Source organism: Barbus barbus (genome assembly GCF_936440315.1).
Source record: "Barbus barbus genome assembly, chromosome: 47".
Classification (NCBI taxonomy): Eukaryota; Metazoa; Chordata; class Actinopteri; order Cypriniformes; family Cyprinidae; genus Barbus; species Barbus barbus.
Window position 1 is genome coordinate 11,358,756 of NC_136725.1, and position 24,164 is coordinate 11,382,919.

At 36.6% G+C, this 24,164-nt stretch overlaps 2 protein-coding genes across 7 annotated transcripts; both read right to left on the reverse strand.

Moving 5' to 3' along the window:
* Positions 1-214: 214 nt before the first annotated feature.
* LOC306865689 (uncharacterized protein) lies at positions 215-2,847 on the reverse strand. 6 transcript variants are annotated; one of them, XR_013783890.1, is made up of 5 exons: positions 2,625-2,847; positions 2,365-2,520; positions 2,184-2,273; positions 1,882-1,994; positions 215-1,121 (listed from the first exon to the last, which is right to left on the reverse strand). XR_013783890.1 is itself a non-coding variant. In XM_079410437.1 (4 exons), exons 1-4 carry the CDS (start codon positions 2,685-2,687, stop codon positions 1,062-1,064), a joined length of 345 nt encoding a protein of 114 aa, XP_079266563.1. In that variant the 5' UTR covers positions 2,688-2,837; the 3' UTR covers positions 215-1,061. The 6 variants fall into 6 exon arrangements, 5 of the variants coding, with proteins under 5 accessions (XP_079266563.1, XP_079266560.1, XP_079266561.1 ...); XM_079410437.1 differs by lacking the exon at positions 1,882-1,994 and having other exon boundaries at positions 2,649-2,837; XM_079410434.1 differs by lacking the exon at positions 1,882-1,994 and having other exon boundaries at positions 2,598-2,830.
* Positions 2,848-12,073: 9,226 nt separating this feature from the next.
* On the reverse strand, positions 12,074-22,844 carry LOC306865509 (CD9 antigen-like). Its single transcript, XM_079410145.1, has 9 exons — positions 22,759-22,844; positions 21,899-21,976; positions 21,641-21,743; positions 21,467-21,564; positions 21,158-21,232; positions 20,986-21,087; positions 20,265-20,354; positions 20,080-20,163; positions 12,074-12,552 (listed from the first exon to the last, which is right to left on the reverse strand). The coding sequence occupies exons 2-9, from the start codon at positions 21,956-21,958 to the stop codon at positions 12,475-12,477; spliced, it is 690 nt and encodes a 229-aa protein (XP_079266271.1). The 5' UTR covers positions 21,959-21,976; positions 22,759-22,844; the 3' UTR covers positions 12,074-12,474.
* Between the last annotated feature and the right edge of the window lie 1,320 nt (positions 22,845-24,164).

Sequence of the window (24,164 nt, forward strand, 5' to 3'; positions counted from 1 at the left end):
TATAAATAGACAAAAACATAAACCGAAAAGTAAAATAAATTGTATGTAGAGTTGTGAGAATGAGATGTAGGGATGTGGTAGGATGGAGGTGGAAACAAACAAAATATAGGGTTATTGCACATATCGTTATTGCACAACGGCGGAACATTTAACTGTTCATGACGTATATTGCCAGGAGGAAGTAACTGTTGTTGTGTCTGACATATATTGCAAAATAAGCTTGACAATTTGTCAAAACATTTCTACAATGTGTATAGTATTGTTATAAAAACACATACTGTATAACAGTTTTTAGTATCCATACATAGACACACTGGATACAATGTAAATTCACCATAAGAATCAGTTATTATTTCAAAGAGAAAAATGCAATCTTTCCACGAACAGTCAATCAGAACTGATTACACAATCAAACCTTTAGAATTCTTCTGAAGTTAAAACAAGTTTGGCCCAAAAACTGGTTTAAAATGGGCAGTGTAAAACCAAACACTTTTAATAAAACACCTACCAAATTAGCCAATGGTAGAAAAAAAAAAAATCGTCTTTTCACCTTCATGGAATAGTTTACCCAAAAATGAAACTTCTCTCATAATTGTCATAAAATGTCTCTGAACCAAATTTAATTAAAGTTAAATACTTATAGCTTAAGGATGAGTAAACCACGTAAGAATTTTAATTTTTGGGTAAACTATTTAACTAACCCTAGATAAAACACAACTTAACCAAGATCAAACAAATCTGGTTTAGTAAACAGTTGTACAGTTAACTTTGTATAAAAGGCTTTATACAGTCCAACATCTTCAAAGAAATGTACCATCAGCAGAACATTGTAGCTGGGTCAAAGGAAACAAATTTACTCCTGCAGCTTTGAAGAGAGGTTCTGCACCCTTCGGCTCATCTGCTTACTCTCTATGTCCATGATTATTTTTTGAAAGGCCTCAAAGGTATATTTGAGTCCTTCGGGATATTTTAGGTTCAGTGCATAAATGAGTCCAAACATCATGGCACAGGCACATGCAACAGAGGGTCCTGTGCATGACTAATAGCATCCCTTTCACAGATCACAAAAAATGCCATGGTGGTCTTTTCAAATTCTCTCTCCGCTTCCTCCCTCTGGTCAGCTTAAAAACATACAAGAACAGAGAGTAATTGAGGGACTGTGGAAGAAAACAAAAAACACACCCCTTCATCTCAAAATTTATTACAAAATTTAGTTAACTGTCCTACTATGGAGGTCAATGTAGAGCCCAAACGTCTGTTGCTAACTTTCATTAAAATATCTTCATTTGTGTTCAGCGTAAAAATAAAATGTGTACGGTTTATTACAAGAGTAGATTAAGTGATAACAATTTTCATTTTTGGGTGAAGATGTACTTTTACACTCTCTTTGGCTTTGAAAATGCTTTTAAACACTTGTACAATCAAACGCTCCCATGTGTTGACCATTGTAGACAATCACAGACATATTTGTTGAGTACAGTACCACAATGGCCAATCAGTGGTATTTATCAATCTACTCAACAGTGTTCAAAATGCATTTTTGGGTGAACCAACCCCTTTTAAAGGAGTAGTTCACATTCAAAATTCTGTCATCATTTACACGCAATCTTGTCATTTCAAACCTGTATGAATTACTGTCCTCTGCAAAATTTTGAACAATGTTGGTAACAGAGCAGCACAGCCCCCATTCACTATTATTGTATGGACACAAAACCAATGCAAGTGAATGAGGGGCTCTTAACAATATTCTTCAAAATATATTCTTTTGTGTTCTGTGGAAAAAAGTCACACAGGCTGATGTGTAAATGATAACACAATTACTTGAACTAATTTAAAGCGATATGTCACTACCAAATCAAAATTTCCCCACGTTTTACTCACCCTCAAGGCTTGAGAAGACCTTTGTTAAGACCACAGAGCCGTGTCGAGCAGTTATTTGATCGATGGATGCAGTATTTGAAGCTTCAAAAAGTCAACAATTCACTCCCATTCTACTGCTTGGAAGTAAGATGATACGTAGGATTATAACTTTGCCTGTATTGTTCTTCAAGAATATAACCATATTCAGTTAGAATGCCTTGAGGGCGAGTAAAATATGGGGAAATGTTGATTTGGTAGTGAAATATAACTTTAAGGCAATCATGGTTGGAGAAAATTTCAGTAGTTTGCATTTTCTACATTACCTGGTATGCTTTGATCAGACAGCTTGCATCTTCAAGGTACATGATCAGGCACTTCAGCAGGCCCTCTCTTCTGATGCATATGTCCAGACTCTACAAGATGTTCAAGATGTATTGTTTTTATTAGACCAAAACACTACTAAATTGAGTGCCACAAGCAATTTTGTTTGCATGCAACCAATACCTGATCCATAACTTTAATAGTGTCCTTAGTTTTTCCACGGAGGACTCCACCTTTGCTCCTAATAACCTGGAGAAGCTGAGAGCTCTGTCTGTCCAAAGAGGCCATAAATCTTGATTGTAAAGGTAAGGTCGTGATGCGCAGAAATTCGGCATTAATCTGTAAGAAAGAGAAACAGAAAATAGACTTCTGAAAAAAATACTGTAAAAAGACAGAGAAATAACAAACTGTCTCACATAAAAGTAAACAGACGACTGCTTTACCGGGTATGCTGGTCGACACGATACCTTAAAATAAGTGTTTAGGCACGTCGATTGTTTGGACATTTTCCAAAGTGTCAACGCTGTGATCCAAACCGTGAAACTCAATTGTTATTAAAACAGAAAGAAGAATAGAAGGTATGTAAAAAGAGAAGAGACAGATTGAGTGTTTGACTTCTCTCTGTTGAGCGAGTGAAACAGAAGGAGAGAAAAGGTGGGGGTTGGCTGCGTGTGTGTGTGAGTATATGAGCTCATTGTGGGTGAAAGGTTACATGAACTGATTGTGTGTGTGTGTGTGCTCGAGCAGCAGAGTGTAAGTGTGTGTGAAAGAAGGAGGGAGAGCTAAGGAGGGATGAAATAAAGAGAGGAGATATTTAAGTATTTTGTGCCTGTCTCATCCAAAGTAGTATGAAACGAACAGAGAAAAAGAAACATGGAAAAACCAAATGAATGGGACAGTGAAAGAGAAAAACCATTTCAGGAGGCTTTGATTAAAACAAAAGGGATCCACAACCATTTTTGGTTAGAATCAAGTTTTAGTTGATTTGGATGGACAGGTACAAAAGTTGACAGAATTCAAGAAAATAATTTTCTTAAAAAATTGAATAAAATTACAAATTTGAGAGAAAAATCTATTGAATGGCCAGGAATACCCTGGGAAGATGTGGTGTACAAACATATAACAAAACATAACAATTCGACAATTGACAACTAATTTATTTAGGCTCTGTGCTCCAGCATCTTCCCAATTGGAAAATAAATTAAATGTAATTGACATTCCAGTTGAAGCACCCTATCTTAAACGCAACTGCACAAGCCAATGGGCAGTGCTTGAAAAAGGAGCTTCAGTCCTTGGCAGTGTTGGGGGTAACGCATTACAAGTAACGCGAGTTACGTAATAATATTACTTTTTTCAAGTAACTAGTAAAGTAACGCATTACTTTTTAATTTACAAGAAAATATCTGAGTTACTTTTTCAAAAAAGTAACGCCAGTTACTTTTTCCCCATTTATTGACTGACAGTGCGCTGTATGAACATGCTGTTACTGTAGTCCTAGACTAAATGTGAATGTGCATTAATTCATCCCACTCGCAAAAAACAGATTTAGTATTTATCAAAATGAATTAAAACAGTGTTACGAATGGATTCGTGTTGCATGGGGAAAACGGTATATCATTTGCTCGTGTGTGTGCGTGCATAGGTTTCCCCTTTCCCCTCCCCCCCTTTAGTGTTCTCTTTCTCTCTCGCTTTCGCTCTCTTCCCCTTTCTCTCTTTCTCCGTAATTGATTACAGGTGGAGCTGATTGGGAGGACTGAGCTAGTTGGTGAAGGGAAGGATCGCTGCAGTATTTAAGCCATCCGGTGGAAAGCGTCGTTGGCTCCCCGCTCTCTTGGTGTCTTCGTTGCGAACATTGTGGTTCACTGTGTAATACGATCCTGGTGGGAGGATCGTCTACTTGGGCATTTGTTGTCAACCGTTGAGTTATGTAATAGTTTAGTTGTGATTTATGTTTGTTATGTTTGGCTGCTTACGTCCCAGCCTTGTTTCATTGGATCCTGGTAAGGAGGTGGGTGCCAGTTTGTTTTCTCCTGTTTATGTTAACTTGTGTTTTATTTTATATTTGATTTGTAGGTTAGTTTGTATATAGTAGTTTTGCTTATTGTAATTTACTTTGGCGATTTGCACCTCCCGAAGTTAATGATTCTGTTTCTGTTTATTTGTATTTAAATAAAACTATTTTACTTGCACTTCATATTTAAGTGTTTTGTGGTTGAGAAAGTGAGAGTGGGGACCCCAGGGATCTTTCTTGGATGGATCCCTGTTAATTGTTGCGGATCAAGTTGTTTTCTCTTTGAGTAGGGGTATAATTTGTAGTTCGTAACAACAGTGAAATGCAAACTCAGAATATGATGCAAACTGCAATAATTAAATGTTAAACAACACCAATGTATCTAATCCCATTTTATTAACCAATGTCTTTGCTGCTGACCTTTGACTATCCAGTTCAACCATACTAAGCAAAAATGACTTTAGATAAACTAACAATTGTGCTTCATTGTTTTTTTTTTTTTTTTTTATTGCTGAAGAGTGTTAAACCTTATCCTGAGTTTTACTTTACAGACGTGAATTTACTTTTCCTTCAAAAGATACAGGGCTTTTACATTTGTATTAATGTAATTTCTTGTATTAAAAACAATCAAGCCCTGCTCCTATTTAAAAAGTAACGCAAAATAACATAACGCATTACTTTCCATAAAAAGTAGCTAAGTAACGTAATTAGTTACTTTTTTTTTTTTTAGGGAGTAACGCAATATTGTAATGCTTTACTTTTAAAAGTAACATTCCCCAACAATGGTCCTTGGCAATGTTCATCTTAGAGTGTCAGCTGACACAAGAGAAGTAATTTGGACATCTAAAATCCCGTTTATATCACAAGAAACAGAAAACGTACAGCCACTTTATGACTGGCAGAACTCTTTTAGTTTTTTTTGACTTCACCAGAACGTTTACTGGTGACAATTGAACAAAAGCGTCAGCCTCAGTACACACAGCATGTGTGGGTGGAAATTCACAAGGATCAGGAAAGAGCAGAGTCATCACAGTTTGAAATGTTAAGAACAATGGTCAATTAATTTAGAAAAAGATAAAAAAAGGGGTAGAAAACTTCTACTAATGCGGGAAAAAAGGTTGATTTATTATATGGAACCCATAAACCCAATGTGGTGTACAAGAGACGAATTGAGCATCAGTATATTTAAGATAAAAGAGTTTTGCATAGAATTAATGCCATCTCTCACTTACTCAATTTGGGCAGGAGGACTGACAGCTACAGCTCACAAATTTCATGAGAAGAGACTGTGGAGTTGTGGAGAAAGCATCATTTGGATAAAAAAAACAATCTTCAGATAAAAGAACCAAAAGGCATTGGGTTACCCTTTAAATTATTAACCAGAAAACACTGTGATTATTTTGAAATATGAGACGAACCAACCAGATTCTATAAATAAGGTGATAAGTCCTCAGCCCAGTAAAAGTCCAGGTGTAATCAGGGGTCGGATACTTTTAGTGGTCCTCATCTGATGAGCTTGGTGAAGACTAGCTATTAAATTTAAAATCACTGGGATTAGAGAGGTAAATCACCTAATAAAAATAGATAATTAAAACAATTTACCAAGCAAATAGATAATTTAAATTTCACAATGTCCACTCCAGTAGAGGCATTGGCCTCTAAGAATCCGGTATGTAAAGAAACAATAAGGGAACTCTCAAAGAGATGGGCAGAGAGAACAAAGCAATTGGCTACTAAGTGGCCGATGGAAGGAACATTTAATGTGGCTATGTATAGAGAAATGGAGGTTTTGATTAAAAATCACAAGACCAATAATAAATCCAAAAAGCGAAATGACAAAAGGGAACGAGAATTAGGGGTGTTGACTTTATTCAAACAACATGGGATCAAATTAATCAATTTGGAGAGGGAAAGTAAAAAGAATTAATTAAAAGAAGACCACCTCCGTATGCTCCTTGCTGTGACCAGGTTGTTAACCAGATGCCTGTATTACAGGGAAAAATAGATATAAAGGGACCCATAGAATTTGAGGAGTATGTACATGACACGAATCCAGAAGAAGAAATAGATGAGCAGAGCTGCATAGAACCAATGCCATTAGACAATAGGGAGGAAAACATGCTTTATAAAACTTTATTTTTGAAATGACCGATCGTTTCACTAGATAAGACCCTTATTCATCGTCTGGTATCGTTTAAAGCCCTTTGAAGCTGCACTGAAACTGTCATTTGGACCTTGAACCGTTTGGGTCCCATTGAAGTTCATTATATGGAGAAATGTTTTCATCAAAAACCTTAATTTCTTTTCGACTGAAGAAAGAAAGACATGGACATCTTGGATGACATGGGGGTGAGTAAATTATCAGCAAAAGTTTTTTTAAAAGTGAACTAATCCTTTAAGTCTAAAAAGGCTAGTAGCAGTATTGAAAAATGAATGGATTGTTCCCACATTTAAGTTAAATCATGGGTTTCCTGGACAGAAAATTTATGAAACATGGACAGTGGCAACAAATTAATATGTCGTAGGAACTAATAGGAATTAACAAGTTGTAGGAATGAATATCTGTCCTGCTAACGTCCGCAGCCCTGTCAAAGCACAGTGCCCGATATGAAAATTATCTAGGGAAATTAATATTAAACATGACTTATGCCCTGTTTAATTTCAAACAGTACATTTATCTGTAAATGTACTTTTAAAGCTTTGATCAGATTAAAAGCATAGTTTGTACATTAGTGAATTATTTTCGTGTAAGATCCAGCCCCTTCACCGTCACTCGATAAATTGACTATCGCGACAGGCCTAGCGTGTCAGTAATAATTAAAATATCAAAGCATGAATCTAATATTACATGTGTACTAGGCAATGCATATATGGTGTAAATTATATTAATGCACTGTTGATTACATAATATACAGCAGGAATAAGTATTTTTTCATCTTTACTGTGATAATACTGTACATGGCGAAAAAATAAATATGATAATGTGATACCGTCACATGCCTAATACAAACAAACCTTACCTATATCCAGTTAGCTGGAGCCTCTTAGTCTGGACAGAAACAGGAAGCGCAGGTGTAATTCTGCAAATGACAAAAGACAACAGAATTAGAGAACTCACATGCTAATAAAAATACTAAAAATACTGCTCAAACTAGTTATATACAAACAAACTTTACCTATCCAGTGAACTGGAGCCTCTTAGTCTGGACGGAAACAGGAAGCTCAGGTGTAATTCTGCAAATGACAAAATAATTACAGAACTAATTGACTAAAAATACTGCTCAACAAACTTACAATAAACAAACGTTACCAAATCCACATAAAATTTAGCTAATGAATAAAAAGAGGGGGATTTCATGAGTTAACTCACTTCACTTAAGAAGAAAGGCTTTTGGAGAGAGGAGGCACCTACCTCTCACCATGTATGCAGAAATGGGAGAATAATGATTTAGATCCTCTGGCTGGACAAGACAATGCCTTTCTGGGTTGTTCTTGGAGAGTTCATAACATCTAAGATGTTCTATGTACCAGGCTGTGTAAGGCTCAATGATGAAATACGGCTTGTTCTCAACAATCAATACACTGATTATTTTACCGAAGTCAGGAAGTCCACTTGTGCTCCCAGCTGATAGAAACATCCCTCGGGTGTACTTTGTACCATGAATTGTAGCATTTGTAGAGATACAGTCATCACACTACTGAATTGACTCTTGATGGTAATTTTTACAGAGGAATCCAAACAGTCAAGTGTCATCACTGAAATTTTCTCTGCTTCAACTGCTGGCTTGAACAAAGTGAGTGTGTCCATGTAATAAGCCAACATAAGCTGATGCCTGCAGGCTAAAGTGTGTAGAATGTTTTTGAAGTTATTTACATCCCGTACAACCTTCTTGAAAAAACTATGCTTGGCTTCAAACCTTATGGTCCAGACGTCAAGCAGAGGTCCGAAACAGCAAATGAGATACGGGTAATGTTCTATAAAATGGTGCTTAGGTCTCAGTTTAAACTCTGGAAAAACCTCCTGCAGAAGTTGTCTGTGCTCGTGAATTTTGGCCTCAAGGTAGCAAAGTTTTTCCTCAGTAAATACAGATGATGCAAGAACTTCAACAATGTCCTTTAACTCTAAAATAACACCCCATACGCAGTATTTTATCTCCGATTAGTAAAGGCAACAGTCTCAAGAGAGTCCAATTCTCATGTCCATTCCCTCCAATTGTACCATTAACGGTAAAGGTCTTTGGCATTTTCTGTGGCCTATTTGTACTGTCAGAAAATCTGTAGCGAAAGTTCTGGATGGCAGTATTCAGTTGATCAAATGTAAAGTATTTCCTGCCAATCAGCGTCTTTAAACACAAACCAAGTCCCACAGGTACAATTCCTTCCAATAAATCATGCAAAAAATCAGGAGGAAAGCCAGCAACACAGTGGAAGTAGCTCAGTTCATTTAAGACACATTCCCTCTTTACTCCATCAACTTGCTGAAGTTTCCTGCTCTTTTAAAGTCTTGATTGCATCATTGTAGGACAGTTTGGTTCTAATCGGAAATGTACCCGATCTTAAACTGTCTGAATTTCATTGCACCCAGCAAGGCAGAATCTGCAAAATCTTTCCACATTAAATGACTCTTGAAAGCCAGCAAAAGAATGTGCTCCTAAATTGTCTGATTTATGCGGAAGTCTTTTTCATCGAAAAACCTGACGCACGTGTAAATTCTCCTCCCCCTTCTCATCTGTTGTAATCATTTTTAATTTATATTTTACCTTTGCAATTTAAATAAACCATACATGTCATATATTTCAACAGGGCATCTTGCTTTATTAATGTTTATTTTGAAAGTCTTAAAAAACAAACTTTAACAACATAAGGGCAGATCCATTTTGCGCAGCTGATGACGCTCTAAAGTGATGCTAAAGGGAGCGAGGATATATCATTTCACTTGATTCAATTCCTCCATCCTCGCGTCTTTTATGTGCATCCTTCCCTCGTATCCTGAAGGGGTGGAGCTAAGATGTGAGGAAAGGACGCAAGGAAAGGAAACGAGGATGGACAAATAAGAATTGAGAAGCACCCAGGGTTTACAAATGTGCGGAAGGAGGACCATATACACATATTCAAATGTCTTTGTGTCAGTTTATCGTTTAAAATGCCCATTTCGTGTGCGTATCCTGGGTGTTTTAATATTAAAAAGCCTAAAAGAAAATTTTGGATTTCACCTCAACCGTGACCTTTTCAACGTAATTGCGTTTACGTGACGTCACGAACGCGCATCACAGAACAGAGCAAGGCGAGCATTTGGGCTTATAAAACTTAAACTTTTTTATTTATTTTTGAAATGACCGATCGTTTCGCTAGATAACACCCTTATTCATCGTCTGGTATCGTTTAAAGCCCTTTGAAGCTGCACTGAAACTGTCATTTGGACCTTGAACCGTTTGGGTCCCAATGAAGTCCATTTTATGGAGAAATGTTTTCATCAAAAACCTTAATTTCTTTTCGACTGAAGAAAGAAAGACATGGACATCTTGGATGACATGGGGGTGAGTAAATTATCAGCAAAAGTTTTTTTAAAAGTGAACTAATCCTTTAAATTAATCAAGATGACGCTCCATAGTTCAATTCTGTAATACAAAAAAACAGGTTGCCCCTGTCTGCAAAAACAATTTTAACTGATAAAGAGGCAGGTTTTAGAGGAGAACCTCAGGCGAGAACACTGCATCATTAAAGAGAGAAAATGGTGCTGCTGCAGCAGGACGTTCCTCCTCTGACATCATCCTAAAATTATAGAAATTCCTAATCATAATATAGCTTAAACATTACACTGATATTACACTGATATTTAAATTTTTTGCAGTTCATGGACATTACATTATAAATGGCATGCATAGAAATATATAAAATACATAAAAATAACAATAAATTAAAAAAAGTTGATTGCAAGAAAATAAAATTTTAAAATGTATTGATATCATAAAAATATAAATTCGTTTCCATTTGCACGTATTTGTACTATTTAAAGCTCAAATGTTTGAAGCAGTTATGTTAACTGATATATCCGAGTTCAGTTGACTCATTCTTTTAAGTCTGATGGGTTCAGCACAGAGAAACATTGGTATTTGATTTATCTCAACAAGTTCAATCCAGATAAGTTAACTTAACTCAAAATGTTGTTATGATAACTAATTGGCGCAATAATTCTTTACAGTGTACACACGCAGGCAGATGCAATTTTATAATAGTAGCATAACTTGATACATAAATGGTTATATTCACATTGATTACATATGATTCATTTGTATTTTGATTAACAAAACGCTTCTACAGTAGGAAGAGGGATTTGTCACTTTGCACATGAACAAAACTCCAACTGAGGTGAAAGTCGACACTGAGGCAAAGTGTAATGTAATGTCGCAAACAACATTCAAGCGCATTGCCAGCAATGCTCAACCAGTGGAGCAAGAAAGCACACCTAACCTTGTGGCTTATGGTGGGGGTAGAATTGAAACAAAAGGCAGTTATACTGCTGTGTGGATTAAAAGGACAAAGTCACTCACTCCCATTTAAATAAAAGCGAGTGGAAGCACTGTGCAATGAAGCCCGATTAATATTGACACCACTAGGAACGGATGTGTTCCTCAATCTCTGAGTCTGAGAAACATTAAGCTCGGCAGTGCACCTTACAGAACACATTCAGGTCGTATTTGCAAGCCTAACCCAAGATATGAACAGTGAGTTCTACTATAGATTTAGTGGCACTTTGGTTCTGATTTTGAATGCATGCTGAATGTGTTTATGATGGCTATTTTTGTTGATGTGTTTTATTAATGTATACTGAGACCATCTTGAGATTACATTGTTATAATGGAAGTTATTAATACTCTCAGTTGTTGACTAATGTCATGCCACAAATCTGTTCATTGTTAAATATGTTTTCTTTCTTTCGGTAGGAGGTTTCAGCTAAAGGAAGGGGATGTAGATCATTGTGATAAATGATCTGTTCAGAAATATAATGTGATTTGTGTATTCTAATGTGTTGCTCTTTAAATGTGTTGGGCACTTTAAGAACATGCTCTCCCTCATTGGATATATATACGAGGAACACACGAGTGGCGTGATATGTCGTGCTCACAGCTGTTCATTTTTGGGATATAGCCTACAACAAAAACTAAACTATCTTTAATTTGGCCAGAATTTTTAATATCCAAGAGGGTTTAGAGAAAATATTAAATAAATGTAATGTTATTATAGATTATAAAGGGTTTTCTAATTAAATACCTCCGAAAGGTCATCTAACATTTCCAAAATAGAGTCCACCCAGTGAATTTTGACCATTTCCACAACTGATTGAGAAGTAGTTAATAGTCTCTTACTGGCCTCTATATAGAAGCTGTCCATAAAACAAACAAAGCAAGCCATGCAAATTAATATAAAATATTTTAAAAAACACATAATATATATACAAACTTCATATTTAATGGTATTTTATTATTTGTATTGCCTTTTATTTATTATTTTTTCAATAAAACATTTGCAATGGGTTTGTAAAAGCTGTATTTATGCATGTTTTATCTGGAGTTTTTGTTGCATGTACACACTTCTGACGAGCAGGTGTCACCAGTGTGTGGTGTCTCCAGCGCTTCCAAACACTGAATCATTCTGAGAAGCATCGGTTCAATTGATTCGAAGCTTCGAAAAGATTCGTTTCTCCCATCACTATCTCACCACATCCCTATTAAATACATATCTATTTATCATGACATTCTCTTCTTTATATCTCACATTTTAAACTCCATTTGTTTCTGCAACTTCATGTGTTGTAATGATTAGCAGTGCTCGTTTGATCACTCCTGACCTTTGACCTCTGATGAAACACACCGGACAGTGACAGGTTTATGGAATTTTCTTTAATGTGTCTCAGTAAAAAACAAACATGAAATATGGAGATTTTAATCGTACAGCAAGACAATTAAATATTCAGGACGAGATCGTAACAGACAGCGAGTTTAACTTTAATGCCATAAAACAAGCCCATATGTTGAGTTGTACCATGTTTATGAGTGGTTCGTGCTGATAAATGAAATGAAGCGTTACAAACTACAGCAGATCAGTTCTGATTTCTGTGAAACTCAGTCGACTTTAATTCGCCTCAGTTTAGATTGAAGAATTGAGCAGGAATATTGAAGTGATTCGGTTCAGTTCTAGATGAGTGACACACACAGGTGTGATTCCCTTGACCTTTGACCGAAGAGCGCGTTCATCCGTCCATCAGACAGACAAGTGGAGGCTCAGTAGATGTTTGGAGAAGAGTAGTAAGATGTCTTGAGGCTACTATAGAGCACAGAGCTGCAGACCAGCGCCAGTACCTGTCGACCAGAGAGAGAGAGAGAAAAAAAAAACACAACGTCAAAAATTCTAAATGTCAATAACGCTTTACGTCAAAAACGCTTAACGTCAAAAACACTTTATGCCAAAAACGTTTTACGTCAATAACGCTTTACATCAAAAACACGTCAATAACGTTTAACGTCAAAAACACGTCAAAAACGCTTAACGTCAAATACACCATGTCAAAAACGCTTAATGTCAAAAACAAAATGTCAATAACGCTTAACATCAAAAATGTTTAACGTCAAAAACGCTTAATGTCAAATACGCTTTACGTCAAATGCGCTTTGTCAAAAACGCTTAACGTCAAAAACGCTTAACATCAAATACAAAAACGCTTAACGTCAAAAACACAATATCAAAAACGCTTTACGTCAAAAACGCTTAACATCAAAAACACTTCACGTGAAAAACACTTAACGTCAAAAACACTTAATGTCAATAACGTTTAACGTCAATAACGTTTAACGTCAAAAACGCTTCATGTCAAAAGCGCTTAACGTCAAAAACGTTTGACGTCAAAAACACAACATCAAAAATGCTTAATGTCAAAAACACCACGTCAATAACGCTTAACGTCAAATACACTTCATGTCAAAAACACTTAACGTCAAAAACACAATGTCAATAACGCTTTACGTCAATAATGCTTTACATCAAAACACTTAACGTCAAATACACTTCATGTCAAAAATGCTTAACGTCAAAAACACAATGTCAATAACGCTTTACGTCAATAATGTTTAACGTCAATAACGCTTTACATCAAAAACGCTTAACGTCAAATACACTTCGTCAAAAATGCTTAACGTCAAAAACACAATGTCAATAACGCTTTACGTCAATAATGCTTAACGTCAATAACGCTTTACATCAAAAACGCTTAACATCAAAAACGCTTAATGTCAAAAACACAACGTCAAAAACGCTTAACATCAAAAACACTTAACGTCAAAAACGCTTAACGTCAAAAACACAATGTCAAAAACGCCTAATGTCAATAACGCTTAACTTCAAAAACGCTTAATGTCAAAACTGCTTAACGTCAAAAACACTTCACGTGAAAAACGCTTAACATCAAAAACGCTTAATGTCAAAAACACAACATTAATAACGCTTATTGTCAAAAGCACTTATCGTCAATATTGCTTAACATCAAAAACGTTTAACGTCAAAAACACTTCATGTCAAAAACACTTAACGTCAATATTGCTTAACATCAAAAATGTTTAACGTCAAAAACACTTTGCCAAAAACACTTAACGCCAAAAACACTTCGTCAAAAACAATGAACGTCAAAAACAATGAACGTCAATAACACTTAACGTCAATAAAGTTTAACGTCAAAAATGCTTAACATCAAATGCAAAAACGCTTAACGTCAAAAACACTTAATGTCAAAAACACAACGTCAATAACGTTTAACGTCAAAAACGCTTAATGTCGAAAGCGCTTAACGTCAAAAACGTTTGATGTCAAAAACACATCAAAAATGCTTAACGTCAAAAACACCACGTCAATAACGCTTAACGTCAAAAACACAATGTCAATAACGCTTTACGTCAATAATGCTTTACATCAAAAACACTTAACGTCAAATACACTTCATGTCAAAAACGCTTAACGTCAAAAACACAATGTCAATAACGCTTTACGTCAAATGTTTAACGTCAATAACGCTTTACATCAAAAACGCTTAACGTCAAATACACTTCGTCAAAAATGCTTAACGTCAAAAACACAATGTCAATAACGCTTTACGACAATAATGCTTAACGTCAATAACGCTTTACATCAAAAACGCTTAATGTCAAATGCGCTTCATGTCAAAAACGCTTAACGTCAAAAACACAATGTCAATAACGCTTTACGTCAATAATGATTAACATCAAAAACACTTAACGTCAAAAACGCTTAACGTCAAAAACACTGAACGTCAAAAACACTGAACGTCAAAAACACAACGTCAATATTGCTTAACGTCAAAAACACTTAACGTCAAAAACACTTCACGTGAAAAACACTTAATATTAAAATATGCTTAACGTCAAAAACGCTTAACGTGGCTTAATGCATTAAGACTGTGTTTTAAAAAGACCAAACTCAGTAAACACATTATTAATAAAGCATACTATGTACAGACAAGCAGATGAGTCCAGAATAAGAACACAATGCTTTTAATTACACGTTAAGCGTTTTCCTCCCATAGAAAACCGTTATAAGGAAAACGCTTAACGTAGCTTAATGCATTGAAACTGTGTTTTTGAAAACACCAAATTCAAATGGTTAGAGGTCTAATGGTTAGAGAGTTGGGCTTGTAGCCTGAAGGTCATGACTCGTGGGTTCGAGTCTCAGGTCCGGCAGGAATTATTGGGGGGGGTGAATAACCAGCACTCTCTCCACCCTCAATACCACGACTGAGGAGAGACCCTTGAGCAAGGCACTGAACCCCCAACTGCTCCCTGGTGTGTGTGTGTGCACTTGAATGGGTTAAATGCAGAGCACAAATTCTGAGTATGGGTCACCAAACCTGGCCACATGTTACTTCACTTTTCAGAATACGAGCGCTATTATACCAAATACTGTTTTAATCCATTCAGCCAAGTTAAGTGTTTTCCTCCCATTAGAAAAACACTTAACACGTAATTAAATGGATTGCGTTCTTATTCTGGGCTCATCTGCATGTCTGCAAATAGTATACTTTATTAAAACCCTCTGGTTGTGTTCGGACTCCGGTCACGCCTTTTGTGTTACCGGTCAAAAATGACCGGACTCCAAACAATTGCTTATAAATCTGTCATTATGCTATATTATCACCAAATATTGGATTCAATCTTTTTGTCAACTTGTTTTCTTTCATTTAGGACTGGTTTTGTGTTTCTATTTGCTTCTGTTTAATCGTAGGCCTCATTTATCCGAGAGTAGGTACCTCATTTTTTGAGTGAAAAAAGCATTTTTTATGAATAATTTTCACAATATTAAACAAAAAATTATAAAAATTTGCACTGTTTCTCACACTAGTGTACTTTAATGTTTAATCAGGAAGTTTGCTTTTAAATGCTTTTATTTTGTACAAAATTGCAAAAAGTCACACTCGTGGTGTTCCCGGTCAAAAATGACCGGACTCCGAACAACTGCTTATAAATCTGTCAATATGCTATATTATCACCAAATATTGGATTCAATCTTTTTGTCAACTTGTTTTCTTTCATTTAGGACTGGTTTTGTGTTTCTATTTGCATCCGATTAATCGTAGGCCTCATTTATCTGAAAGTAGGTACCTCATTTTTTGAGTGAAAAAAATATTTTTTTATGAATAATTTTCACAATATGAGAGAAAAAATTATGAAAATTTGCACTGTTTCTCACACTAGTGTACTTTAATGTTTAATCAAGAAGTTTGCTTTTAAATGCTTTTATTTTGTACAAAATTGCAAAAAGTCACACTCGTGGTGTTCCCGGTCAAAAATGACCGGACTCCGAACAACTGCTTATAAATCTGTCATTATGCTATATTATCACCAAATATTGGATTCAATCTTTTTGTCAACTTGTTTTCTTTCATTTAGGACTGGTTTTGTGTTTCTATTTGCATCCGATTAATCGTATGCCTCATTTATCTGAAAGTAGGTACCTAATTTTTTGAGTGAAAAAATAATTTTTTATGAATAATTTTCACAATATGAGAGAAAAAATTATGAAAATTTGCACTGTTTCTCACACTAGTGTACTTTAATGTTTAATCAAGAAGTTTGCTTTTAAATGCTTTTATTTTGTACAAAATTGCACAAAGTAACACTTGTCAAAAATGGCCGGCCATTGAAAGTGAATGGGGAAGAATGAAAGAAACAACTAGTGTTCAGGAGCATGTTGTGCTTGCAAACAAAGACCTTGGACCTTTGCATGTGTGGATGCATTTATACTCAAGCTATCACACACACACATGCGCACACACGCACGCGCACACACACACACACACACACCCATCCATCCATGCATACAAACTATTTTATTACACCTATTTCATCCTACCCTGAACTGCATGCAATATCCTTTTATGAATAAAAAAGGATCTCTCTCTCTCTCTCTCTCTCTCTCTCACACACACACACACACACACACACACATGCTCAGACTGCCTTGTCTTTAGCCTGCATTGACCTCAAAAATAATCTTTTCTTTCACCACATATTCTAGACTACGGAGCCCCTTAGAGCTCATGGTGGTGGAAAGATTTCGGGGTGGGTGAAAAAAATTCGGGGTGGGAGGAAAAAATATTTTTCAAATCTTTTGCGTTCTCTCGCAAAGATGTTTGCGTTCTCTCGCAAAGATGTTTGCGTTCTCTCGCAAAACTTTGCGTTCTCTCGCAAAGATGTTTGCGTTCTCTCGCAAAACTTTGTGTTCTCTCGCAAAACTTTGTGTTCTCTCGCAAAGATGTTTGCGTTCTCTCTCAAAGATGTTTGCGTTCTCTCGCAAAGATGTTTGCGTTCTCTCGCAAAGATGTTTGCGTTCTCTCGCAAAGATGTTTGCGTTCTCTCGCAAAGATGTTTGCGTTCTCTCGCAAAGATGTTTGCGTTCTCTCTCAAAGATGTTTGCGTTCTCTCGCAAAGATGTTTGCGTTCTCTCTCAAAGATGTTTGCGTTCTCTCGCAAAACTTTGTGTTCTCTCGCAAAGATGTTTGCGTTCTCTCGCAAAACTTTGTGTTCTCTCGCAAAGATGTTTGCGTTCTCTCGCAAAGATGTTTGCGTTCTCTCTCAAAGATGTTTGCGTTCTCTCTCAAAGATGTTTGCGTTCTCTCGCAAAGATGTTTGCGTTCTCTCGCAAAGATGTATGCGTTCTTTGTGTTCTCTCGCAAAGATGTTTGCGTTCTCTCGCAAAGATGTTTGCGTTCTCTCGCAAAGATGTATGCGTTCTTTGTGTTGTCTCGCAAAGATGTTTGCGTTCTCTCGCAAAACTTTGTGTTCTCTCGCAAAGATGTTTGCGTTCTCTCTCAAAGATGTTTGCGTTCTCTCTCAAAGATGTTTGCGTTCTCTCGCAAAACTTTGTGTTCTCTCGCAAAGATGTTTGCGTTCTCTCGCAAAGATGTTTGCGTTCTCTCGCAAAACTTTGTGTTCTCTCGCAAAGATGTTTGCGTTCTCTCGCAAAGATGTTTGCGTTCTCTCTCAAAACTTTGTGTTCTCTCGCAAAACTTTGTGTTCTCTCGCAAAGATGTTTGCGTTCTCTCGCAAAGATGTATGCGTTCTTTGTGTTCTCTCGCAAAGATGTTTGCGTTCTCTCGCAAAACTTTGTGTTCTCTCGCAAAGATGTTTGCGTTCTCTCGCAAAGATGTTTGCGTTCTCTCGCAAAACTTTGTGTTCTCTCGCAAATATGTACGCAAAGTTTTGCGAGGGAACGCAAACATCTTTGCGAGAGAACGCAAAGTTTTGCGAGGGAACGCAAAAGATTTGAAAAATATTTTTTCCTCCCACCCCGATTTTTTTTCACCCACCCCGAAATCTTTCCACCACCATGAGCTCTAAGCGGCTCCGTACTAGACAAAACATTATGACAATATGTTTAGAGGCTTTCGTGTTCTCTCAGAGTAAACAAAAGTTTACAATTAAATGCTAGAGCATACAAATGCCTCACAGTGCCTTGCTTGTCATTTACACGAGGAAGAGACAACTGAAGAAGAATTTTACAGTGACGATGCATTGCAAGATATATTGGAAGATAAAAATATCACTGGACAAGCTGAAAACCTTGCAACAACTGAAAAGAAGCAATCTTCTGATTTTGAGGACCCAGCTGAAGTTGATGTAACGTTCTGGTCGAGGGATGGAAAAAAAGTCAATGCAGGCCAAAGACAAGGCAGTTTGAGCATTTGCGTGCATTGTGTGTGTGTGTGTGTGTGTGTGTGTGAGAGAGAGAGAGAGTTATAATATGAGATTCATAAAAGCATATTGCATACAGTTCAGGGTAGGATGAAATAAGTGTAATACAATAGTTTGTATGCATAGGTGTGTGTGTGTGTGTGTGTGTGTGTGTGATAGCATGAGTATACATGCACGCACTGGTCCAAGGCATTTATGTTTGCAAGCACAACATGCTCCTGAACACTAGTTGTTTCTTTCATTCTTCCCCATTCACTTTCAATGGCCGGCCATTTTTGACAAGTGTTACTTTGTGCAATTTTGTACAAAATAAAAGCATTTAAAAGCAAACTTCTTGATTAAACATTAAAGTACACTAGTGTGAGAAACAGTGCATATTTTCATAATTTTTTCTCTCATATTATGAAAATTATTCATATAAAATGCTTTTTTCACTCAAAAAATTAGGTGCCTACTTTCGGATAAATAAGGCTTACGATTAATCAGAAGCAAATAGAAACACAAAACCAGTCCTAAATGAAAGAAAACAAGTTGACAAAAAGATTGAATCCAATATTTGGTGATAATATAGCATATTGACAGATTTATAAGCAGTTGTTTGGAGTCCGGTCATTTTTGACCGGGAACACCACGAGTGTGACTTTTTGCAATTTTGTACAACATAAAAGCATTTAAAAGCAAACTTCCTGATTAAACATTAAAGTACACTAGTGTGAGAAACAGTGCAAATTTTTATAATTTTTTGTTTAATATTGTGAAAATTATTCATAAAAAATAATTTTTTCACTCAAAAAATTAGGTGCCTACTCTCAGATAAATGAGGCTTACGATTAATCAGAAGCAAATAGAAACACAAAACCAGTCCTAAATGAAAGAAAACAAGTTGACAAAAAGATTGAATCCAATATTTGGTGATAATATAGCATATTGACAGATTTATAAGCAGTTGTTCGGAGTCCGGTCATTTTTGACCGGGAACACCACGAGTGTGACTTTTTGCAATTTTGTACAACATAAAAGCATTTAAAAGCAAACTTCCTGATTAAACATTAAAGTACACTAGTGTGAGAAACAGTGCAAATTTTTATAATTTTTTGTTTAATATTGTGAAAATTATTCATAAAAAATAATTTTTTCACTCAAAAAATTAGGTGCCTACTCTCAGATAAATGAGGCTTACGATTAATCAGAAGCAAATAGAAACACAAAACCAGTCCTAAATGAAAGAAAACAAGTTGACAAAAAGATTGAATCCAATATTTAGTGATAATATAGCATAATGACAGATTTATAAGCAGTTGTTCGGAGTCCGGTCATTTTTGACCGGGAACACAACGAGTGTGACTAGGTGAAATAAAACCCACAAAAAATTACGAAAATTCTAAAAAAATTTATGAGAAATACTTGTACCCTATGTGCGCAAAGTCAGTAAGTTTGAGTCCAATGCGATAATGTTAACTAGTATTTTCAGGAAAAAGAAAAAAAATTTCTTGTCAATTTGACCCGAACACAACCAGAGGGTTAATAATGTGTTTACTGAGTTTGGTCTTTTAAAAGCACTGTTTTAATTGCATTAAGCCACGTTTTTCACGTTAAGGGTTTAGAATGTTGCTGTGTGAACGACGGACTCACCATGATTCCTGCCGTCCCCAGAAACCCTCCCAGCACCAGCGGAGCTTTCGCGTTGAAGACTTCACCGATCAAACTGGGACAGCTCTACACACACACACACACACACACACAAACGGATGAGCGCCTGCACTCCTCTAACTTCAAACAGCCAGAAATCAGAGCAAGACAAACCGGAAGTGACTCACAGAATACATCAGTTTCTCCAGGAAGCTGCCGTCTGGACAGGTGTCACGCACAAGCGGCTCAATCATTCCACCGATGCCACAACAGTCGAACTGAAACACAAACACACACACCTGTCAGACCACGTGTGTGTGTGAGTGTGTGCGTGCGTGTGTGTGAGCGTATGTGTGTGTGAGAGTGCGTGTGTGTGTGTGCGTGAGAGTGTAAGTGTGAGTGTGTGAGCGTGTGTGTGAGAGAGAGTGTGTGTGTGTGTGTGTGAGCGTGTGTGAATGTGCGTGAGAGTGTAATTGTGAGTGTGTGTGTGAGCATGTGTGTGTGTGTGTGAGTGCGTGTGTGTGTGTGTGTGTGTGTGTGTGTGTGTGTGTGTGTGTGTGTGTGAGTGTGTGTGTGAGAAAGTGTGTGCATGTTTATGTGGTTTATGAGGACACAAATTTGTATAATGACATGGGTATGACAGAGGTATTACAATATGAAGGTGGTTTATGAGGACACTGCCTATGTCCCCGTAATTCAAAAGGCTTAAAAAACATACTAAATGTTTTTTTTTGAAAATCTAAAAATGCACCAAGTCTCCTGTGAGGGCTACATTTAGGTGTAGGGTTGGTGTAGGGCAATAGCACACACAGTTTATTCAGTATAAAAACCATTACGCCTATGGAGAGTCCCCATAAACCACAAAAACCAACGTGTGTGTGTGTGAGTGTGAGTGTGTGTGTCTCTTACAGCATTGTGGAATAATTTGAGGGTCACGGCTTGACCTGGGCTCCCGGTGTTGACATACTGGACGTAGATCGTGGTATAGAAGTTCACCAACTCTTCTGACACCTACAACACACACACACATTAAAACCAGCACTATTACACAGACACGTGTGTGTTTGTGTGTGTGTTTTACCCGGTCTCTCCACATGAAGGCCATCACACCAGCTGTGATTTCAATGATGATCAGAAAGGTCAGCAGGCCAGAAAACTAAATATCAGAAACACAGAAATGTTTATTCAGTACATACCCCTAGACTATCTCATTCAGAAATAACTCTATTCTAACTCTCAGATTTGGGAAGAAGAGAAGGGTCATGACTTCTCCAGACAGGTGTGTGTGGATTTGACCAGTGAAACCTGATGAGGTTTGTGTATTACTGCTTTGGGAACAAACGTTGTTTTGATTCTTCACACATGCTGTTGTGTCTGCAGTGATGCTCACCACACCGAGAGCTGTTTTACTGTTATTACAGGCACCGCAGTCACCAATCACAGCCACCACCAGCATCAGGACCCCGGTGACCACCAGCACGGTCACTCCTGCGGACACACACACACACCCTCAAACACCAGCTATATTTCACACCAGTCCCAGAGAAACAGCAGCAGAACTCACCAATGTTGAACTGAGCTGTGTTCAGATCGATGTCGAAGAACCCTCGGGTCTCTGCACCGAACCGGAGCCACATTCCCAGAGCCACCAGACCGAAGCCCAGCAGCTGAAACACATTCAGCACAGCCTTCATCAGAAACACCAGCAGCTAGGCACTCACACCGCAATAAACAGCTCTGCCTTCGCTGCGCTTCATGCCAAAGAGCTGAAAGTGAAACTAGCGCTTAATTTCCATTTGCAGTAAATATGAATCAAACTCACAGCGAACAGAATGTTGAAGAGGATCAGGAAACACTTGCACATCTGCGCGCAGCCGTCCATCGCAAGCGACTGATTTCACTGCAACAAAACACCACTTTTAACAAAAATAATGACCAAACTATGTCAACTTTATTATGTTTAAATCACTTAAAGAATAGAATTTGAGAAGCATAACACATATATCCCACATGAAAAAATACTACAGTAATTTATAGTAAATACTAGTGTTTTTGAACCGTACTTTACTATAGTATGGCTCAAAAACACTATAGTATTTACTATAAATTACTGTAGCATTTTTTGGGTAAATTAGCTTTTCATACTTAGATCTTTTGTCTTGTTTCCAGCCAAACTATCAAAAAATTCTTAAATCAAGAAGGATTTTCTAGACAAGTAAAACTTGTCTTGTTTTCAGAAAAAAAAAAAATCTAAATTAAGTGATTTTTTGCTTGAAACAAGTAAAATAATCTGCCGATGGGGTAAGAAAAATAATCTTGTTTTCTGTTTGACATAAGATTATTATTCTTATTATTCTACAATTATTTTGACTTGTCTAGAAAATCCTTCTTGATTTAAGAATTTTTTGATATTTTGGCTGGAAACAAGGCAAAAACATCTAAGTAAGAAAAGCATATTTTGCAGTGAGGGTATATTATACTACAATACAGTACAGTTTACTGTAGTAAAAACTAAAGTATACTACAGTATTTATTACAGTTTATCAGTTCACTATAGTTAATTCAGCAGTATGCTGTAGCATTCATTAACAAAGTGTTGAAAGTACTATAATATATACAGTATACTACAGTATTTCCTATAAATGACTACAGAGTTGATGTGATAAAGATAAATAAACTTGCCTTGTTCAGTAATGAGGAGATAAGAAGCGCTCGCGTGCTGCTGCTCTCTCTGCAGGTCCTCGCTGCTGTGCGCGTGCTCGCTCCTGAGGCGCGGCGCGGCGTGCGCGCTCATTGGTGCGCCGCTCGAGTGACGTCAGGTGTTTCAGTAGAGCAGAATCGAAACCATCGCCCACATAAACAGAAATTTATGGGCTCACTTCCTATTTTCTCTCATTTTTTGGTTGAAGTAGACTCACTGCTTAAATCCTTTAATTTAATTAGCAATAAGAAATGTGATAGATTCCTGAAAATATATGAACAATTGTTTTATAATGGCTCTGATATTCAAGAGTAACCAGCTTTCTGTCATATATTGTTTATTTTTTATTTATTTATTTATTTATTTTTTTAATCTTTTGTTAGTTTTGTTCCCTTATGTAGAGATATAAGGCATTTAAGTTGTAATTACTCTGTAACCTTTGTCTTTGTTTTACCTCTTCTATGTTCTCCTGAATGTATCTGTATATTTACACGGTTCTTCAATAAACAAAAAAAAAAAAAGAAACCATCGCCCACAGAATAAACTTGTTCATGCCTTTATCACAAACAGGGTGGACTATTGTAAAATCTGAGCCTATCACACCAGTCCTCAGGGCCTTACACTGGCTTCCAGTTATATTTATGATTGATTTTAAAGTACTTTTACTCGTTTATATATCACTCAATGGCCTAGGACCTAAATACATAGCAGATATTCTCACTGAATATGAACCTAACAGACCACTCAGATCATTAGGATCGAGTCAGTTAGAAACACCAAGGGTTCACACAAAACAAGGGGAGTCCGCTTTGAGCTATTACAGATGGAACCAGCTTCCAGAAGAGATCAGATGTGCTAAAACACATTTAAATCCAGACTCAAAACTCATCTGTTTAGCTGTGCATTTGTTGAATGAGCACTGTGCTACATCACAACTGACTGCACTGCATTTCATGTAATCATTTTCATTTTCTTAATCATTTTAAATCAATTTCTAAATCATTTTAAATGTTTTAAGTTCCCTATTTAATATGTTGTGATTATTATTTTTTTATGATTATTTTACTTCCTTTTATGTAAAGCACTTTGAATTACCATTGTGTATGAAATGTGCTATATAAACAGACTTGCCTTGCCTTGACTCAGTTTTTAATCCTTCAGTGATTTTTTTCATATGCAAAAAGTGTGTGTAAGTATATCTGTTTTGGGAAAGGTCGCATGTACTGAAGCTGAATTTAATTGCAGGCTCCCACGAGAAGCATAACATGATAATAGAAATAAACTCAGTCTAAATGATGACTGCTGACCAGAGGTGGGTTATAAAGAGTTAGACTTACTTCGTTACATTTACTTGAGTTAATTTTTTGGGCAACTAATACTTTTAGAG

Excerpts from the sequence above, each read along its gene's own strand:
- LOC306865689 (XM_079410433.1), bottom strand. The coding sequence starts at position 2,687 with ATGTCCAAACAATCGACGTGCCTAAACACTTATTTTAAGGTATCGTGT. Across the intron at positions 2,521-2,624 it reads CGTGTCGACCAGCATACCCG|ATTAATGCCGAATTTCTGCG; the intron begins GTAAAGCAGTCG and ends TCTTTCTTACAG. Across the intron at positions 1,158-2,183 it reads GTCTGATCAAAGCATACCAG|TCCCTCAATTACTCTCTGTT; the intron begins GTAATGTAGAAA and ends TTTCTTCCACAG.
- LOC306865509 (XM_079410145.1), bottom strand. The coding sequence starts at position 21,958 with ATGGACGGCTGCGCGCAGATGTGCAAGTGTTTCCTGATCCTCTTCAAC. Across the intron at positions 21,565-21,640 it reads CACAGCTCAGTTCAACATTG|GAGTGACCGTGCTGGTGGTC; the intron begins GTGAGTTCTGCT and ends GTGTGTCCGCAG. Across the intron at positions 21,233-21,466 it reads GTAAAACAGCTCTCGGTGTG|TTTTCTGGCCTGCTGACCTT; the intron begins GTGAGCATCACT and ends TCTGATATTTAG.